Here is a 21,741-nt window from a genome sequence, read left to right as displayed (position 1 = left end):
CTCATCACATCATCAGACCAAGTGTCCACCCTAGTCCAAGGACATTCTGAGTACCGTATACTGGGAAACCAGGAATTTTTAGCGATCTTTACAATAGACATTGTTAAAGGCAAGTGCCTTTGATTTTATTACCCTGTATCACACTTAGCCATTGTCCAAGGCAAGTGTCTCTGACTGTATTATCTTGTTTTTACTAGTCATTTTTATATTTCTTAAGTTGTTTAGCACATGGAACCATGCTTATTTGTAATTAAAGTTTAATTTATTTTACTTATTTTTGTTTTTAGCTTTTGTTAGTTCAGACCCAGCCTATTTTGGCGCTTTGGTATCCGTTGTATTTCACTTAGTATATTATTGACTACTAGGAGTCAATTTCCGAAGCCAGGGTCATTTCTAGGCAGGCGCTCAGTGTACCCCTTTCTACACTACTATTTTCACTGAGAGCCTAAGGTGCTTGTACCATTTGGTAATGACTCAATTTGTTAATTGGTGACCAGAAACAAGCCCCACTGGTGTTCTGAGCAGCTGCAGTATCTAAAATGTTGGTGCATTGAGAATATCTAGGTATGCTTCACATGCACTGCAGAGACAAATGTTAGCACTACAACAGTGACAACCTTTACTAGAAGCCTTTGTGCCAATAAATATTTATTGCAAATTTGTTTCTATTCAAAGATGTAATTCATCTATGTGCATTTATATTTTGACCGGAATGTCCCTTTAAAAGGATTAAGTGTCCTTATATATTTATAGAGACATAATGTGGGTCTTAAAGATGCCTAATAGCTATTTTAAAGGGACGTGAAACACCGCATTTTGTTTGATGAATCAGATTGTGTACACGTTTAAAAATACTTTCAAATTCGCTTCTATCAACATGACTTTGTTCTCTTGGTAACCTTTTGCTGGAGAGCTTACCTAGGTAGGCTCAGGAGTGAGCACTGTCTAGAGCACTACATGGCAGTAGTTTTTTAGTGTATTGTAAAATTGGTTTCCCGTAATGTATTTCCAATGACTTGTTATACCAGCTGCAGAGTATAAAATGTAAGAGAAATTGCTACCAAAATCCCAATACTTAGAGAGAACAGTTACTTATCTCTCCTACCTCCCACTGGAACTGTAATTCATTCTACTGCCTCTGTTTAACTAGGTTTTTATAGCCAATACTTAAGTATTTAAATGTTTCAGCAGAGGCGGGGATATCACTGGCAAAAGCAGCCATTTCAAATGTAAAAGTAAAGGTAAAGCAGTTATATATAAAAAATACACCAAAACCTTGGTGCAAAACTGCTGCTATATAATGTTTCAGCTGTGTACACTCTCCTGAGTCTACTAGGTGTGATCTTGAACAAAGGATGCCAAGAGAACAAAGTAAATTGTATTTATTTTTATTGCACATTATCTGAATCATGAAAGAGAAAACAAATTGGACGTGAAACTATTTTATTTCTTCTCATGATTCAGATAGAGCAGGTGATTTAAAACAACTTTACAGTTTACTTCTATGATCTAATTTGTTCTCTTGGTATCCTTTGTTGAGGTGGCCTCAGGAGTGGATGATTGGTGGTGCCTTATGCTATTGTATTACTCAATGTGTTCAGCTAGCTCCCAGTAGTGAATTGTTTGTTCTTCAACAAAAGGGTACCAAAAGAATGAAGCAAATTAGATAAAATAAGTAAATTGGAAAGTAGTTTCAAATTGTATTCTCTGTCTAAATCATGTAAGATTTTTTTCTGGGCTTCATGTCCCTTTAAATTAAAAATTTAAAACATATTTATTTTATTTATACTCATGCATGGTGGACCCTGATTCAAATACAGCAAGCAATGGGCATCTATCATGTCAGAAATGACAGGCACGGTATATACTGCTGACACCTATAGTGTTTCTACTAGTGTAGTATAAAGTGTTTGGTTTTGAGATATATACAGTATATGTAAATATGTACGTGTGTATACAGATAGATATACTGTGTGTGTATATATTTATTTTTGTCCTAATTGTCGCCTTGTCTACCGCCATACTGCCCTCAGTCCCCCGCCCATCTCCTGATTTAATGTGGTTGAGGTTGCAGCTGGTGACAACCTATTCAGTTAGGCAGAACATAGAAACTTTAGTTTTTTATGAGCCACAAATGCACAGAGCTAGAGCGCATGCGCGTCTTATATAGACCACATGGAAGCAGACAGTAAGATGGAAGCTGTACAGCGTCAGAGACATACTTATATGTAAGAGAGCACTACACTCACAATCAGAAGCAGGGTGGCAATGGCCCCCGGGCCACTCTAAGTGGTGTAACGGTGACAGGGGTTGGGTCTCTTATTAATTACCCCTAGTAGCCCCAATCTCAGAGAAGTGTTGGAAGGCGGAAGAGCATTTTGCCTTTAGAACTATAGCAGAGGATTTGTAAAGATGGCTGTGGCCAGGTAAAGCATTTCACTGAGCATGTGCGCCATTTAGATACATGTAGTGTTACTCTTTTTTTTAGTTGTACCTTATTAGAAATCTCAGCTTTATGTTTCTACAGGGAGGCATGGAAAGCATATGTGTATAGTTTGCTGTCACCGTTTGTGGCGTTCATGATATCGACAGCCAGGACAGGACATCTCCTCTCTTCCCTTTGCCAGTCCTGGGGATAGGGCATAGTGTGGTAAGCTAACTATTGCAGCATCTCCCTCCCCATCTTATCGTCTTATGCTCCTTCCTTCCACATTAGTAGTTATTAAAGAGATATAAAACCGTCTGTTCCATTGTTGAAATAAAAAAAGCTCTAAGCCATGATTTATACTTCATAGAAATTATTGCAACATGTATTATTTATCATTTTAAAAGGACATTACCTTTTATTTTTTTAACAGCCTCACAAGAGAGCTGGGGTCGCTAAAGGGAGGCATATATAGCTTGATGGCAAAAATATTTTAGAGTAACGTGAGCTGGCTTACTGTTCAGTGAATGCCAGGGAAACAGGAAGTCAGTTTCTTGCCCATGCTCAGAAGAGGACAGAATGCAATTTAAGCTCTCAGCACGTTAGCTTCCTTAGATCCCTATAGGCAGTGGCTACACTGATAATTTCGTTTTGCAAGAAACAAGTTGTTAGCCGTTTCTTTTTATGTTTACTTTGATTTAAGATATATATGCATTATTTTTACTAAATGAGCACTGTTTCATGTCCCTTTAAATGTTCACCCTCTATCAATGTTAAACCACGTGCAACAAAAAAAACAAACCTTTATCCCTCCTCCACCAAACTTTACAGTAGGCACTATGCATTCCGGTAGGTAGCATTCTCCTGGCATTAATGTTAATGTTCCTTATAAGTTGATTTAAGGGACATGAAACCCAATGTTTTCTTTCATTGTTCAGATAGAGAATCTCATTTTAAACAGCTTTGTAATTTACTGCTATTATCAAATTGTCTTCATTCTCTTTGTAGCTTTTGTTGAAAAGCAGAGGTGACCTCAGGAGCGTGCACGTGTCTGGAGCACTAGATGGCAGCAGTATTGCAATAATGTTATCCATATGCAAGAGCACTAGAGGGCAGCAGTATTGCAATAATGTTATCCATATGCAAGAGCACTAGAAGGCAGCAGTATTGCAATAATGTTATCCATATGCAAGAGCACTAGAGGGCAGCAGTATTGCAATAATGTTATCCATATGCAAGAGCACTAGAGGGCAGCAGTATTGCAATAATGTTATCCATATGCAAGAGCACTAGAGGGCAGCAGTATTGCAATAATGTTATCCATATGCAAGAGCACTAGAAGGCAGCAGTATTGCAATAATGTTATCCATATGCAAGAGCACTAGATGGCAGCAGTATTGCAATAATGTTATCCATATGCAAGAGCACTAGAAGGCAGCAGTATTGCAATAATGTTATCCATATGCAAGAGCACTAGAGGGCAGCAGTATTGCAATAATGTTATCCATATGCAAGAGAACTAGAGGGCAGCAGTATTGCAATTATGTTATCCATATGCAAGAGCACTAGAGGGCAGCAGTATTGCAATAATGTTATCCATATGCAAGAGCACTAGAGGGCAGCAGTATTGCAAGAATGTTATCCATATGCAAGAGCACTAGAGGGCAGCAGTATTGCAAGAATGTTATCCATATGCAAGAGCACTAGAGGGCAGCAGTATTGCAAGAATGTTATCCATATGCAAGAGCACTAGAGGGCAGCAGTATTGCAAGAATGTTATCCATATGCAAGAGCACTAGAGGGCAGCAGTATTGCAATAATGTTATCCATATGCAAGAGCACTAGAGGGCAGCAGTATTGCAATAATGTTATCCATATGCAAGAGCACTAGAGGGCAGCAGTATTGCAATAATGTTATCCATATGCAAGAGCACTAGAGGGCAGCAGTATTGCAAGAATGTTATCCATATGCAAGAGCACTAGAGGGCAGCAGTATTGCAATAATGTTATCCATATGCAAGAGCACTAAAGGGCAGCAGTATTGCAAGAATGTTATCCATATGCAAGAGCACTAGAGGGCAGCAGTATTGCAATAATGTTATCCATATAGAAGAGCACTAGAGGGCAGCAGTATTGCAATAATGTTATCCATATGCAAGAGCACTAGAGGGCAGCAGTATTGCAATAATGTTATCCATATGCAAGAGTACTAGAGGGCAGCAGTATTGCAAGAATGTTATCCATATGCAAGAGCACTAGAGGGCAGCAGTATTGCAAGAATGTTATCCATATGCAAGAGCACTAGAGGGCAGCAGTATTGCAAGAATGTTATCCATATGCAAGAGCACTAGAGGGCAGCAGTATTGCAATAATGTTATCCATATGCAAGAGCACTAAAGGGCAGCAGTATTGCAAGAATGTTATCCATATGCAAGAGCACTAGAGGGCAGCAGTATTGCAATAATGTTATCCATATGCAAGAGCACTAGAGGGCAGCAGTATTGCAATAATGTTATCCATATGCAAGAGCACTAGAGGGCAGCAGTATTGCAATAATGTTATCCATATGCAAGAGCACTAGAGGGCAGCAGTATTGCAATAATGTTATCCATATGCAAGAGTACTAGAGGGCAGCAGTATTGCAAGAATGTTATCCATATGCAAGAGCACTAGAGGGCAGCAGTATTGCAAGAATGTTATCCATATGCAAGAGCACTAGAGGGCAGCAGTATTGCAATAATGTTATTCATATGCAAGAGCACTAGAAGGCAGCAGTATTTCCTGCCATGAAGTGCTTTAGACATCTACCTGGGAATCGCTACAACACAGAATATTATGGGAACAAAGCAAATTTGATAATAGAATAAATTGGAAACTTTTTTAAAAAATTGTTTGCGCTGTCTGCATCACAAAAGAAAATTTCGAATTCCATTTCCCTTTAAAAAAAATCAAGTTCAGAGTATTCAATTATACAAAGCTGATTATTAGGATATAGGATTCCACAAGAAATGGGACCAAATCCAATAGGTACCAGAGGCAATTACAGCCCTCGTGAAACAAGCATTACTAAAATATCATAACATGCATCATTCCATGTCACATGGAGGAATTATCTCTTACTTGGTGCTGCTGTTTCTCCGGTTAGAGCTGTGTGTCCCAGGCATAATAGCCGGTATCACCTCCAAGAGGGGGGGAGGAGGGTACGGCTGCTGTTGGAAAATCAGCTCTGGATTGAGATCCACCTCAGTAGGACTAACCATTACTTTAGCAGCTGACAGGAGGGCTGTTTTACCTTTATTATAATTTTCCAGGACCTGAGAATAGAGTAATCAATACCACAATCAAGACAATGAGTGCAAAATAAAAAAGATAACAAATAGCTTAAGTTATTATTGGACTTGGTCCCAAGAATATCTACCTTCTGGACACTTAAAGTGATGATAAATGTTCCCCTTCGTATAAACAGATCCGGAATGTTAGTGATATTTTAGATGGAGTTTAAATAATCAGTTGTTATGAAGATGCGCTATAACTTACATTTTAATGAAGCGCTGAACCTCATTTTTTTGGTGAGGTAACTGTTTCAACTATTCTCCAATCAGCACTCTAGCCATACGGTACTCGCACCTTTTATTTTTTTTACAGCTAGAGCGCTGATTGGAGAATAGTTATAACCGTTAGCTCACAAAAAAAAAAAATACTTTTGAATTTGGCGGACGGAGTGCGGGGGGGATTAGATATTTCAGCACTACATTACATTTTCAAAACAGTTAATTAACAGAACAGAAGTACATTTACACAGAAGTAACATTTACACATTCCAAAAATATTTGTTGCTCAAAAAAATGAGTTACTTAAAATTAAGTTGAAAATAATACTGCAGTATTTGTTTTGCACTTTCTGCTACCTCATTGGCAGAAACTATATATGTTGAAGAGGAGGAGAAAACACCAAATAAGAAAAAAAAAAAAAAAAAACCTGTATTCAGGACAGGAGCAAGAGAGACTCATCACCCATAAATCTAAAACATCAGGTGGGATAAAAAGATAGGGACTCCATGTTGGTCCTGTTTCAAATTTACAGTTTTTTGTTCTTCTCTCAAAAATACTGAACGTAAGAGCCCCAGCTATCAGATTTTGCTCTTGGAATATAAAAGGAGTCACTATTATTATTATTATTATCAGGTATTTGTAGAGTGCCAAAAGATTCTGCAGCGCTATAAACATAGGCGGTATACAAGATAACATTTATAGGGATCAAATGGGTAGAGGGCCCTGCAGAGAGTTGTTCTGTTGCACTGTGACTAGGCATGATTTATCAAGTGTTGATCGAGCGAATCATGTCTGTTGGACATCGCTAAATGAAGACAGCATTGTACAAGCACTTCCCCAGAAATGCTTGATCAATGCCGCACCCGCTCACTGGGCAGGGGCTGTCAATCATCGCCATTGGATTGGTTTTGGGATGAATTTAATCCGCAACATTTTAGGTGGCACAGAGGTTAAGGAGCAGCGGTCATCCGCTGCTTGATAAATTGATCCCACTGACTTTATCAATCAGACACAGATGCTGATCAAAACAAAAAGGAATTCATTATAAGACTTGAGTAAAGACTCTGGGCATGGTTGCTAGAGCAAAGTGAAGTGCAATAAACAGTTAGCGCTAGTCTAGTATGACCAGATGATCTCAGAAATTTGACATGATCCATGTGAATAGGTATATGTAAATAGGCATCTTCTAAGTAAACATAAACAGACCTTCCTACATCAAAGGAAGAATAGTATAAGACTCCATTTTGAAAGTTGCTACTTTCAGAAATTTGTTTAGGGTTTTGAGATCCAATAAGTACTGTCCTTCTTTGGAACTATTAACAGATTGGAGTAGAAACCCTGATTCTCTTCTACAACCAGAACAGGATCGATCACTCCTATCGCTTCCAGGTCTTTTACACAAGCCACAAAGTCTTTGGCATTTCAGTGATATTCAGGAGGAATCCTTCCCAAGGAGGTTTTGTTTAAAAGCCTATACGAAAACCTTGAGATATTATGTTTAATACCCAAGAATTTTGAACTGACTTCTCTCAGACCTCCTTAAAAAGGTTCAATATCTGCCACCTACCAAAATGCTGTCTAGCTTGGGGGCTGCACCTTCATGCAGAATTTGAGGCAGGATCAGGCTTCCTGGATTGTTTAGACTTTGACCGGAATGAGAGCTGAACTTCAAAGGGGTACAGGATGAGTCTGTTGTCTGAGTTGAATTGGAAGTTTGGTTCTTAAACAGAAAAAAGGAGCAAAAATGTCCAACGGACCTAAGCATTTAGCTTTTTTTATTTTGTGGAGAGAAAGTTCTCTTTCCTCTAGTGACCATTGCAATAACTGTATCTAAGCTTGGTCCAAACAAACTCTGCTTTTAGAAACCATATCTGCAGACCATTACTTAACACCATAAAGGCATCTAACCAAAACAGCCATTGCAGCACTTTTGGTATTAATGCAAGTCATTTCTACAGCTGTGTCACAAATAAAGCTGTTTTAAGTGTTTTGTGATATGGTCACCTAGGTTGTCACATTAAACTGCGGCAGCTGCTGCCACAGAAGCTACACTGACAGACGGTCTAAAAATAAAGCCTGATACGAGTGGATAACTTAAATTATGCTTACCTGATAATTTTCTTTTCTTCAGTTGGAAAGAGTCCACAGCTGCATTCATTACTTTTGGGAATTCAGAACCTGGCCACCAGGAGGAGGCAAAGACACCCCAGCCAAAGGTTTAAATACATCCTCCCACTTCCCTCATCCGCCAGTCATTCTGCTGAGGAACAAGGAACAGTAGAAGAAATAGCAGAGTAAAAAGGTGCCAGAAGAACAAAAATAACAGATGCCCCACAGAAAAAATAGGGGTGGGGAAGCTGTGGACTCTTTCCATCTGAAGAAAAGAAAATTTTCAGGTAAGCATAATTTAAGTTTTTCTTCATAAATGGAAAGAGTCCACAGCTGCATTCATTACTTTTGGGAAAACAATACCCAAGCTATAGAGGACACTGAATGCAAAAACGGGAGGGTACAAGAGGCGGCCCATTCTGAGGGCACCAGGCCTGAAAACCCCTACCCAACAAAATGCTACTTTGTCCGAAGCCGAGAACAACTTTGAAAAAAAGGCAAAGGCCCAAGGACATTGACCCGCAGATAGTCCACAGCCTTGCTAGAGACCGCAGGAATTAGACTCGACTGAGTCAACAGCCTCCAAGAGACACCGTCTCCCAGCAGTCGGTCTCCAAACAACACAACCCTTACTAAAGAAAGGGAACAAACTACCGTATTCTTCCACAAAGATAAAAAGGCACGGAGAAAACAAGATTGTACTTGTAAAGCGCGGCTAATCCCCCTTAAGTGACTCAAGGTGCTGCTCATTTTATCAACCTTTAAAGGAGGAAAGGCTAAGTAGACCTCGCCGGGGATCGAACTTGCAACCCTCAGTTTGCTACAGTGCAGAGTAGCCACAGTGCATTAGTATGCTGAGCTAGCTTCCAGCTAGCTAGCATAAGGAACTCCGGAAAAAAAAAACTAAAAAGGGGCACAAACACAGAGCAAAAAAACTTGAGAAACCAGGTCAGGCTAACAGAGACCCAAACCAGTCTCATAGAAACAAAGGGAGGCAACGCCCAGACCCCAGAACCAGAAACCACGGGATAAGGCCGGGAATCTGAAACAGAGAGGATCCTCCCCTAACACAGTGCAACCGCACTCTAAAAAGCAACTGAAGACGAAGGTTCCCAAGTCGCAAAAAGGTATCACAGAATACTGAAATATTCAGAAATGAAACCTTGTGCAGCAAGCTCAGATAGGTCTGACGATCAATCACCTGAAGCAAAAACAATGCACGCAGCAGTCATCTAAAAAGGACTCTGAAAATTAAATACTTGCAGGGCAAGCAGAAAGCAACTGAAGATAGGATCCTTCAGATTGCTAAATATCCACTAACCAGCAGATAACGTCACAGGCTATCTTAGAGCCGCCAGTCCTTCCCACAAATCTTAAACATGGAGAAAGGAGAAACCTCAAGAGGCTTACCGTACCTCGAATGCTCCGAGGACGAATTTAGCAGAGCAACAGATCTCAGATCCTGTTCCAACACCGGACCAGCCAAAGCGACAGACATGTCTGATAGACAAGGGGGGACAGAAAGACCCCAAACACAAGCCCCCAGGAAATGGAAAGAAAAAAGGGGGGGCTCACCCACCCCAACAGAGCTCGGGTGCCAACCCAATCCGCTGCTCCAAAATAAGGCACTCCCAAGGAGAACCCCCTGGGACCTCGAACAGAGAAAAGAGCGATAGATCCGTAGGAAGACCTGTCACAGCTCTCTTAGACAGTCTATACATAGAGAGATTAAATTCCAGCAGGTGGAACGAAGCCCACAGAGCAGCAGATGCTGCCCCTTACAGAAATAAGCCACCTGATCCAACCTCCTACACGCAGGGCAGGACAAAGACCCTCCAGAGAGAGGAAACCCCAGCTCATAAGGAAGACAAACTATCCCCTCAAAGGGGAAGGGCACAGCTAAAAACAGCGTACATGTCAATAAGACATGAAGCCATAGTATGATCAAAACACAGACCAAATGAAAAATCAGCGTCACTAGACATAGCCAGTTATATTCCAAAATAGCCATGAGCAGAAGCAACACTACACAGTAGCAGACAGAATCACATAACAAACATGATTATAAACCCCCTGGTCAATAATCCCTTGATTCCTAGATACAAAAAGGAGCCTCACTGAAACCCTATGTTAATTTTCCCCGAAAGGTTGTATCCCATCTCAGATAAACAGTTAAAATTACAATACATCCATGATGAAAGTAAAATGAAACGATCTTACCGGAATCTACGCTGTGGAACAGGAACACAGCCCTTCAAGTGTGACAGATAGTAGTGTCGCTTCTGCCATGGACTTGAGAGAAAAAAGCAGGCAGGGGAACTCGTTAACGCTGATTGCTTGTGGAGCTGCTAATATGAGTCGTGATGGTTTTGCAGGAAGACTCTCCCTGCATCTCCGGACTCTAACTTTCGCCCATGCTGTCACTGAGAGGCTGACAGAACTACTTAAAACTCCAGTCCCATGCCGAAGAGTACTACCCTCCATAAGAGACTATCGAAAACTTCTGACACTTCTCTGCCAACCTCCTGGGATGAAAGGCAAAGAATGACTGCGGGATGAGGGAAGAGTGAGGAGTATTTAAGCCTTTGGCTGCGGTGTCTTTGCCTCTTCCTGGAGGTCAGGTTCTGAATTCCCAAAAAGTAATGAATGCAGCTGTGGACTCTTTCCATTTATGAAGAAAATTGCTCCATCCACCTTTAAGATGGTTTCCCATACCTCCAATTTTGCAGAGGGAAGCGGGAACATGTTTTTAAACTTTGTAGAATCAAAGGAACAAAAGGAATCCCAATTTTATCCCATTCCCTTGTAATCAAATCACAAACTGAGACAGGCACTGAAAAGTTAAACAGTTGCTTAAGGGCTGTTTTGAAGAATTTATCAATCGTTTTTGCTGGTTTTCTTGTCTGTAGAAGGAGTATCCTCTACTTCCAAAGCCAATAAAACTTTCTACAATACAGCATACATATGCTCAAGCCTGAAATGAAAGGTCTTAAGTTTCTGAGAAATTTTCCTCATAGGAGGAAAATTCTGATTCCAATGTAACCCTCTTATTTGCAGGGAACTTAGAAGAGTGACTCCTGAGGGATGTCTCCGACAAGCGAAAGCCTCTGAAGGATTCCCTTCTGCCCCTAGCAAGTGTCTGCGCTTTACTGCCAAAAGCATGGCAGTTTTCAAATCAGTAATAGTATAATGGATGCATTCTTTAAATGTAGGGGACAGTTCAGAAGAACTCAATTGGGAATGTTCCTGATGGGCAGTAAACCCTTGACCAATCTGCAGGACCTTGTTTAGGATTAGACATAGGTTTAGCACACGTGCATTTTTTATGTTGGTTTTGTGAATATATAAAAAACGCACCATTTATGTATCACTTATTACAACTAATGTTTATTGGCTGATAGACACTTCCTAGTAAAGACCACTAAATAGTAGAATAAAGCAACTATAAGCCAATGAGAACCATCAGGAAGTAAACATCTAATACAGGTGGCCCTCGGTTTACGACGGTTCAATTTGCGCTGTTTCAGAATAACGCCCTTTTTTTTGCTATTGAAAAGCATTGACTGCTATTGAAAGCATTAGCACATGCATACATTAAAATAGCCAGTAGGAGGAGCTGTCCACTTGTGTTGCAGCAAACACATGCAAAGAAAAGCAAGCCAGACATGATCAATGGATCAGCTTTCAAAGGAACAAGATCTAGCAGCTCTTCCCTTAGCTGCAGACTCAATGCAGAGAACTGTTTGCAGAAAAAGGCAAGTAAAAAACATTTTTGTTCATTAAACTTAGTTTAATGATGATACAGTCTGTTGTGTGATTAAACACAGGCAGGCTGATATCAGTGTATAACCAGACCTGAGCAATGGAGCCGTTTTTAAAGCAACAAGATCTAGCAGCCACTTCCCTTAGCTGCAGAAAAATGCAAGTAAAAAAACATTTTTCTTCATTAAACTTAGTTTGATGATGATACAGTCTGTTGTGTGATTATTTTGTTTTAGTTCATTAAACTTAGATTGATGATGATGATACAGTCTGTGTTTGTGTGATAATTTTATTAGGTGCGGTTTAGCAAATGTTTTTGTTCATTAAACTTAGTTTGATGATGATACAATCTACAGTATATTTTTATGTTTATAATGCTGTTTAGCATTTAAAGTCTTCATTTCAAAGCTATAAAAATAATTTATTAGGTGTTACTTATGTCAATTTTGAGGGGGGCCTAGAACCTAACTCCCTCACTTCCCATTGACTTACATTATAAACTGGGTTTCAATTTACAACGGTTTCGATTTACAACCATTCCTTCTGGAACCTAACCCCGGCGTAAACTGAGGGCTACCTGTAATGATATATTAGTTTAAATAGAAACGAAAACAGCTTTACTGTCATCTCTATTTAGGTCTTCATGGTTAAAAGCTGCAATTTCACATGGATTATAGTTTTTTTCAAAGGGGTATTAAAGTGAAAATAAAGCTTTCATTGATTGAGCATGTATCTTGAGTATTATAAACAGCAGTTCCAACATTTTTAAAATCATTATATATTGCTGAGATTTATAGGGCACTAGTTTTTGCAACAATGTATAACATGGTTTCAAATACTGCAAGAAACTATGTTGTTATACAGTGCTGAAGATGCGTACATGCTCTACCTGCTCTTCAACAAAAAATACCAGGTTAACAAAGTTAAAGGGACACTAAAGTCAAAATAAAATATTATGGTTCAGACAAAGCATCCAATTTAAACAAAAAAAAAAACATAAATTATGCTTACCAGATAATTTCCTTTCCTTCTGTATGAGGAGAGTCCACGGCTTCATTCCTTACTTGTTGGAATACAGAACCTGGCCACCAGGAGGAGCCAAAGACACCCCAGCCAAAGGCTTAATACCTCCCCCACTTCCCTCATATCCCAGTCATTCTGCCGAGGGAACAAGGAACAGTAGGAGAAATGTCAGGGTATAAATGGTGCCAGAAGAACAAAACTAAATTTAGGTCCGCCCTTCAGAGAATACGGGCGGGGGCTGTGGACATACAGAAGGAAAATTATCTGGTAAACATCCACGGCTTAATTCCTTACTTGTGGGAAACATATACCCAAGCTCCAGAAGACACTGAATGAACGGGAGGGCAAAAAAGGAGGCGGACCCAATTCTGAGGGCACCACAGCCTGCAAAACCTTTCTCCCAAAAGCTGCTTCAGCCGAACAAAAATGTCAAACTTGTAAAATTTAGAAAAGGTATGTAAGGAGGACAAGGTAGCTGCCCTACAAATTTGATGCATAGAGGCCTCATTCTTGAAGGCCCAAGAGGAAGCCACTGCTTTAGTTGAATGAGCCTTAATCCTCTGAGGAGGCTTATGTCCCGCTGTCTCATAAGCTAAGCGAATAATGCTCCTCAACCAAAAAGATAAGGAAGTGGACAAGGCCTTCTGACCCCTACGCTTCCCAGAATAGACAACAAACAAAGAAGAAGTCTGTCTAAACGCCTTCGTAGGCTTAAGATAGAACTTCAAGGCCTGAACCACATCCAAATTATGAAGTAACCGTTCCTTCGGAGGAGGATTAGGATACAAGGAAGGAACCACAATCTCCTGATTGATGTTGCGATCTGAAACAACCTTAGGAAGAAAACCTAACCCAGTACAAAGAACAACCTTATCAGCATGAAACACTAGGTAAAGGAGGCTCACATTGTAAGGCAGCCATTTCAGAGACTCTGCGCGCTGAAGCAATAGCCAGTAGAAAAAGAACCTTCCAAGACAGTAATTTAATATCAACTACATGCATAGGCTCAAACGGAGCCTTCTGCAAAACTTTAAGAACAAGATTTAAACTCCAAGGAGGAGCGCTAGATCTAAACACAGGCCTGATTCTAGCCAGAGCCTGAACAAAAGACTGAACATCTGGAAGCTCAGCGAGCCTCTTGTGCAGTAAAACAGATAGGGACGAAATCTGTCCCTTAAGGGAGGTAGCAGAAAGGCCCTAGCTTGAATGAGAGTATCAATAACTCTCGCAGAGAAACCTCTCTTGGCTAGGACTAAGCGTTCAATCTCCACGCACTGAGCCTCAGAGAATCTAGATTTTGATGAACAAAATGACCTTGTTCCAGCAGATCCCTGCGACAAAGTAACTTCCATAGAGGAGATGACAACATCCCAACTAAATCCACGAACCACATCCTCCGCGGCCACGATGGAGAAATCAGTATCAGTGATGCACGCTCCTGCTTGATGTGGGCCACTACTTGAGGAAGGAGAGGTAATGGCGGAAAAAGGTATATTAGCCTAAACCTCCAAGGCACCAGTAATGCATCTATTAGCTTCGCCTGAGGATCCCTGGATCTCGACTCATACCTAGGTAGCTTGGTATTGAGACGGGACGCCATGAGATCTATCTCTGGAGTCCCCCACCTGTTGCATATCTCCGCAAACACCTTGGGATGGAGAGACCATTCTCCCGGATTAAAAGATTTGTCTGCTGAGAAAATCTGCTTCCCAGTTGTCCACACCGGAATGTGGATCGCTGACACGAACAGTTGTGGGCCTCCACTCATTCCAGAATCCGAGATACCCCCCTCATTGCTAGGGAGCTCCTCGTTCCTCCCTGGTGGTTGATGTAAGCCACCGAGGTGATATTGTTTGATTGAAATCTGATAAACTGGGACGAACCCAGACGGGGCCAAGCCTTCAGAGCATTAAAGATTGCTCGAAGTTCCGGAATGTTGATCGGAAGAGAGCTCTCCTCCCAAGACCAAAGGCCCTGAAGCCTTCTTGGCTCCCCAAACTGCTTCCCGTCCTGAGAGACTCGCATCTGTAGTCACAATCTTCCAGGATGGACAGAGCCACCAAGAGAGCGATTCTCTCGACCGGTTGTCCAGAGAGATCTGTAGAGACAGATCTGAATGATTGCCATGCACAGCAGTAACGGTCTGAGACGGAACCTGGCAAAAGGGAATTATGTCCATGCTGTACATCATGAGACCAATCTCCCCTATACACTGCGCCACAGAGGGCCTTGAAGAGGTCCGGAGGGCAAGACATGCCGAAACCAGCGTCTCTGGTTTGAAACAAATATTTTCATGACTAGTGAGTCTATTATAGTGCCCAGGAATTCTACCCTGGTGCTTGGAATATGAGAACTCTTTTCTAAGTTTATCTTCCATCCATGGGATTGAAGAAGAGAGAGAAGAGATTCTGAATGTTCTTCCGCTACACAAAAGGATGGTGCTTATACCAGACTATCGTCCAAGTAAGGTGCTACTGCAATGCCCTGGGTTCTGGCCACGGCTAAGAGATCCCCCAGAACCTTTGTGAAAATTATAGGGGAAGTAGCTAGGCCGAACGGAAGAGCAATAAACTGGAAGTGCTGGTCCAGTAAGGTAAACCTTAGGAACTGAAAGTGTTCCCTGTGGATTGGGACATGAAGGTAAGCATCCTTCAGATCTATAGTGGTCATGAACTGTCCCTTCTAGACTAAGTGAAGGATAGACCTTATCGTCTCCATCTTGAACGAGGGGACGTTCAGAAACTTGTTTAAGCACTTTAGGTCCAGAATCGGGCGGAAAGTTCCCTTCTTCTTTGGGACCACGAAAAGGTTTGAGTAGTATCCCAAGCCTCGTTCCTCTATGGGAACCGGGACAATGAATCCTAAGGAAGAGAGATCCCAAACACACCCCAGAAACACATCCCTCTTCTCTGGTTTTGATGACAGATTTGAGAAAAGGAATCTGCCCTTGGGTGGAAGAGACTTGAACCCAATTCTGTAACCCTGAGCTATGACCTCTAGGACCCAAGGATCCTGCACATTCTTGAACCAAGCTTCTGAGAAGAGCAAAAGTCTGCCCTTTACCTGATCATTAGACGGACCAGGGGCGACCCCGTCATGCTGATTTAGTCTCAGCGGGCTTCTTGCTCTGCTTATTCCAGGACTGAGCCGACTTCCAAGTCTTAGGTTGCTCGGTCTTAGCGGAGGATTGCTGGCGCTGGGATTTATCAGAACGAAAGGAACAAAAATTATTAGATTGTCCCTTAGATCTGTTATTTTAATTTTGCGGTAGGAAGGCACCCTTGCCCCCTGTAACCGTGGAAATAATGGACTCCAGGCCTGGACCAAAAAAAATCTTACCCTTCAATGGAAGGGAAAGGAGTCTGGTCTTGGAAGTCAAGTCCGCAGACCAGGACTTCAGCCACAGAGCCCGGCGGGCCTGAACAGAAAACCAAGCAGTTTTAGCATTTAAACAAAGAATGTGCATATTCGCATCACAAATAAAAGAATTAGTTACCCTTAAAGCCTTAATTCTATCAATAATAATATCAAGGGGACGTTCCACCTCAATAAATTCAGATAAAAAGTCACACCAGTAGGTAGCCGCTCCCGCAACGCGGCAACTGCTTCCGCTGGTTGAAATAAATATCCCAAATGTTGAAACATCTTTCTTAACAGAGTTTCAATCTTTTTATCCATGGGCTCTTTGAACGACGAACTATCATCCAGTGGGATAGTAGTGCGTTTTGCAAGCATGGAGACAGCGCCATTCACCTTAGGGACGGAACCCCACAACTCCAATTGAGAGTCCGGGGCCGGGAACAGTTTCTTAAAGGCAGATGAAGCGGTGAAGGAAGAACTAATCCTCTCCCATTCGTTCTTAATAATGTTTGCCATCTTTATAGGAACAGAGAAAGTCTGAGGAACAACCCTGTCTTCATAAACTCTATCCAGTTTAGGAATTAAAGGTTCTTCAGACAGTTTGGCCTCTGGAACCTCTCTAAGGTAGCCAGAACTTCCTTTAAAAGAAAGCGCAAGTGCTCCATCCTAAATCTAAAATCTGGTTCCTCCGCAATCGGAGGCTTATAGGCAGCCGCTTCAGACCCAGAAAGTTCACACTCTGAAGTATCAGAAAGAACGTCATCATCAGATAACCGTCTATCAGCTATAGCCAATAAACTAGATGATGACCCCTGGGAAGGAGAGCAATATTTGACCTTTCGCTTGTGCTTAGCAGGGCAGGGTAAAGCACTAATGGCCGCAGACACCACCATTTGTAACTGCGCAGTGAAGTTTGGAGGAAAAGGCCTCCTCCAAGTTTGGAGGATCAGGCGTGCTATGGGAAACTGCATGTGTATTAGGAGATGAAAGCAGGGTGCGCACCTCTCGGGACAGGAACCCCTCTAAGGTGGAAGGGCTCAGTGGTATTAAACATGTTAACCTTTTTTGACATAATCACTTTTTCTAGGCATGTGGAACATAATTGAGAGGGCGGGTATACCTTGGCCTCCTCACAATATAAACAGGCATTAGTCTTAGGTTTAGAGGGAGTACCCTCTAAAACGTCAGAGTCCTCCATAGCTATGGGCTATGTCCTAATATAACAATAACAAACATTATATAAAATATAAAAACTGCACCTTTATACCCCCAATGGCTGATGCACTCACCACCTCCTATGACCCAGGCACACAGAGTAAACCGCTTCTCTCCAATAACCAGCATGGTCAGAGAGTAGGAAGTGAAACTACAACCACACCCGGTCACATGGAGTGCAACCTAGGACCGCCTCTGCTAAGGAAAAGCTTGCCAAGCTTGTAAAGCTGCACAGCTCAAAAGTGAAAGTAACCTGTTTGTTCCAACCTCAGCCTATGAGCCTCAGAAAACATCTCACACAAAATGTATGAGATTAATCCCCACTGTTCAATAATCCCCCCTCAGGCGATATTAACCCTTGATTCCATACAGATAAAAGGAGCCACACTGTGACAGTCTTGTCATGACATGGACTTGAGTGATGAAAGCAGGCAGTGAAACTCGTCAACACTGATTGCTTAAGAGCTGTTAATATGAGTCTGCATGGTTTCACAGAAAGACTCTCCCTGCATCTCCAGATCCTAACTTTCATCAATACTCTGAGAGGCTGACAAGACTACTTAAAACTCCAATCCTTTTCCAAAGGGTAGACACCCTTCATAAGAAACTACTCCGTATCTTCTGACATTTCTCTGCCATCCTCCTGTGACGAAAGGCAAAGAATGACTGGGGATGAGGGAAGTGGGGGAAGTATTTAAGCCTTTGGCTGGGGTGTCTTTGCCTCCTCCTGGTGGCCAGGATCTGTCTTCCCACAAGTAAGGAATGAAGCTGTGGACTCTCCTCATTTTAAGAAGGAAATAGATCATTTACGTCTATTACCAGTCTTTTACATGCACACTTTCTGAAGCACCAGCTCCTACTGAGCCTGAGTTTACAGTATATACATATATGCGTCTGATTTGCTGATGGCTGTCACATGATACAGTGAGCAGAGAAATGGAAGGAAATTTTGAAATTTGTCAGATAAACAATCTACTGCTCATTTCAAATCCGGAGTTAAGTGCTACCGTGTTGTCTTTTTATTATGCATGTGTTGATTATGCAATTCTTTTGCATTTAAAGGGACATTAAACCCATTTTTTTTTCATGATTCAGACGGAGAATACCATTTTAAACAAAATTCCAATTTACTTCTATTATCGAATTTGCTTTATTCTTTACACATGGGTGAGCCAATCACGATGCTAATATGTGCAGAAACCAATCAGAAGCTACTGAGCCTATCTAGATATGCTTTTCAGGAAGGAATATCAAAAGAATGAAGCAAATTAGATAACAGAAGTAAATTAGAAAGCTGTTTAAAATGGTATTCTCTATCTGAATCATGAAATAAAAAATTTGGGTTTAATGTCCCTTCAATAGAGAGCTCAACAAACCCAGGAGACAGGGAGCCACAGGCTCCTAGAATTTTACCTGTGGCTCCTAACTTTTTGGTTTAATCTCCATATCTCTATATGCAAATATCAGTCTGGCTCCAATATATTCTTACTGGCTACTAAACTTGCTAAGTCCTGATTTAACTGCACTTATATTTGATAATAGAAGTAAATAGAAAAATGTATAAAACTGCATGCTCTATCTGAATAATTCAAGCTTAAATTTGACTTTTATGAGCTCTTAAAGGGACAGTCAAGTCCAAAAAAAACTTTCATGATTCAGATAGAGAATGCAGTTTTATACATTTTTCTATTTACTTCTATAACCAATTTTGTTTTGTTCTCTTGGTATTCATAGTTGAAAGCTAAACCTAGGAGGTTCATATGCTACTTTCTAAGCCCTTGAAGGCAGCCTCTTATCTAAGGGCATTTTCACAGTTTCTCACCACTATAGGGTGTTAGTTCATGTGTTTCATATACATAACATTGTGCTCACGCACGTGGAGTTCCTAGGAGCCAGCTCTGATTGGCTAAAATGCAAGTCTGTCAAAAGAACTGAAATAAGGGGGTGGTCTGCAGAGGCTTAGATACAAGGTAATCACAGAGGTAAACAGTGTATTTATATAACCGTGTTGGTTAAAACAATACAAATTCTGGTGTAGACCGTCCCTTTAAGTCCTAACCATTTTAAGTCAGCAAGTGAAGAGTATGTAAGTTGAAATCCTGGTCTTCAACTCAATGGAAAAGTTTACTGGAAGTTACTTGCAAGTCATTAGTTTTGTTATCTGTGGGTAAACAGTTTGTTTTACTTCTAATAGCAAGTTATCTTTTGGAAGCGCAAGTCAATTGGAGAGGATGAATTGAAAACCAACTTGCATTTATTGAACAGCTTACTTGGAAATTATACTCCAAGTTGCGTACTTAGCCGATTACAGTAGGTTACAGTAGGTGCACACCTCTATGAATAGATCCCCAAACTATACAACAGCAAGGACAGTGGAACAAAGTTAAAGACAGTGGTCAGCAACCTTGGCACCACAGATGTTTTGAAACTACATTTCCCATGATGCTCAAATACTCTTTAGGCTGGCTGAGAATCATGGGAAATGTAGTTAGGCTGGCAGAGAATCATGGGAAATGTAGTTCCAAAACCACTAGGGTGCAAAGGTTGTTGACCCCTGGTTGAAGGTAATAATGGGTTTGACAAAATGGTTCCAAAATAAAACTAAATAACCGGTTTACCTTATTCAGTCCCTCCATTACAACATGTGGCAGATGCTCATGCAGCATGGCAGGCGAGATGATCACCTCTTCAAAAGCTTTGTTATCTCCCCAGATTGCAAAGTAAGTTGGTTCCTCTTGATCCCAAAAGCTTTAAAATAAAAGGCAGTGAGGAGCATGCTGGGAAAAATGTATTATACAAGGCGGAGATTCAATAATTCAATTGGAAACACACTGTGTCAACGACCTTGTGTAACCAGGCAATTGTTTTAGAATCACTGTACTCAGAGATGGCAAAGATAAAAAGGAAGATGAATGATATATAGAAGGAAGATGAGGGAGAGGGTGAAGTAAAATGTTGGAAAAAAGGGACAGAGGGATGGAAGGGAATGGAGAAAGCAAATGAACTAAAAGAGAGAAAGGTACAGAGGAACAGAAGGAAAGAGAGTAAGGGTGAGAAAAAAAAAAAAAGACAAACAATGGAGGAAAATGGAGAGGGTTGGGGGAAAGTGAGGGAAAGAATTAAAATGGCTAACATACAGGAAACAAAGCTCAGGACATGGGAAGAGAGAAAGATGAATAGCCAGAAAGTGGAAAAAACATAATTTATGTAATAACTTACCTGATAAATTCATTTCTTTCATATTAGCAAGAGTCCATGAGCTAGTGACGTATGGGATATACATTCCTACCAGGAGGGGCAAAGTTTCCCAAACCTCAAAATGCCTATAAATACACCCCTCACCACACCCACAAATCAGTTTAACGAATAGCCAAGAAGTGGGGTGATAAGAAAAAGTGCGAAAGTATAACAAATAAGGAATTGGAATAATTGTGCTTTATACAAAAAAATCACCACCACAAAAAAGGGCGGGCCTCATGGACTCTTGCTAATATGAAAGAAATAAATTTATCAGGTAAGTTCTGACATAAATTATGTTTTCTTTCATGTAATTAGCAAGAGTCCATGAGCTAGTGACGTATGGGATAATGACTACCCAAGATGTGGATCTTCCACACAAGAGTCACTAGAGAGGGAGGGATAAAATAAAGACAGCCAATTCCGCTGAAAATAATCCACACCCAAAATAAAGTTTAATATTAAAAATATAAGCAGAAGATTCAAACTGAAACAGCTGCCTGAAGTACTTTTCTACCAAAAACAGCTTCAGAAGAAGAAAACACATCAAAATGGTAGAATTTAGTAAAAGTATGCAAAGAAGACCAAGTTGCAGCTTTGCAAATCTGATCAACCGAAGCTTCATTCCTAAACGCCCAGGAAGTAGAAACTGACCTAGTAGAATGAGCTGTAATCCTCTGAGGCGGAGTTTTACCCGACTCAACATAGGCATGATGAATTAAAGATTTCAACCAAGATGCCAAAGAAATGGCAGAAGCTTTCTGGCCTTTTCTAGAACCGGAAAAGATGACAAATAGACTAGAAGTCTTTCGGAAAGTCTTAGTAGCTTCAACATAATATTTCAAAGCTCTAACAACATCCAAAGAATGCAATGATTTCTCCTTAGAATTCTTAGGATTAGGGCATAATGAAGGAACCACAATTTCTCTACTAATGTTGTTGGAATTCACAACCTTAGGTAAAAATTTAAAAGAAGTTCGCAACACCGCCTTATCCTGATGAAAAATCAGAAAAGGAGACTCACAAGAAAGAGCAGACAATTCAGAGACTCTTCTGGCA

At 40.9% G+C, this 21,741-nt stretch overlaps 1 protein-coding gene across 1 annotated transcript in view; it reads right to left on the bottom strand.

Annotated features, from left to right (window-relative positions):
• DAGLA (diacylglycerol lipase alpha) overlaps window positions 1-21,741 on the bottom strand; it is a 205,261-nt gene that overhangs the window by 8,630 nt on the left and 174,890 nt on the right. Inside the window, exons 18-19 of the mRNA XM_053720097.1 lie at window positions 20,064-20,193; window positions 5,546-5,739 (exon numbers count right to left, since the gene is read on the bottom strand). Of these exons, the coding sequence (XP_053576072.1) occupies window positions 5,546-5,739; window positions 20,064-20,193 (324 nt within the window). The remainder of the gene's footprint in view (window positions 1-5,545; window positions 5,740-20,063; window positions 20,194-21,741) is intronic.

The sequence above is a fragment of the Bombina bombina genome, chromosome 7, assembly GCF_027579735.1.
Source record: "Bombina bombina isolate aBomBom1 chromosome 7, aBomBom1.pri, whole genome shotgun sequence".
Classification (NCBI taxonomy): domain Eukaryota; kingdom Metazoa; phylum Chordata; class Amphibia; order Anura; family Bombinatoridae; genus Bombina; species Bombina bombina.
Note: the sequence above shows the minus strand (reverse complement) of the source record. Positions and strands in the feature narration are given on the sequence as shown.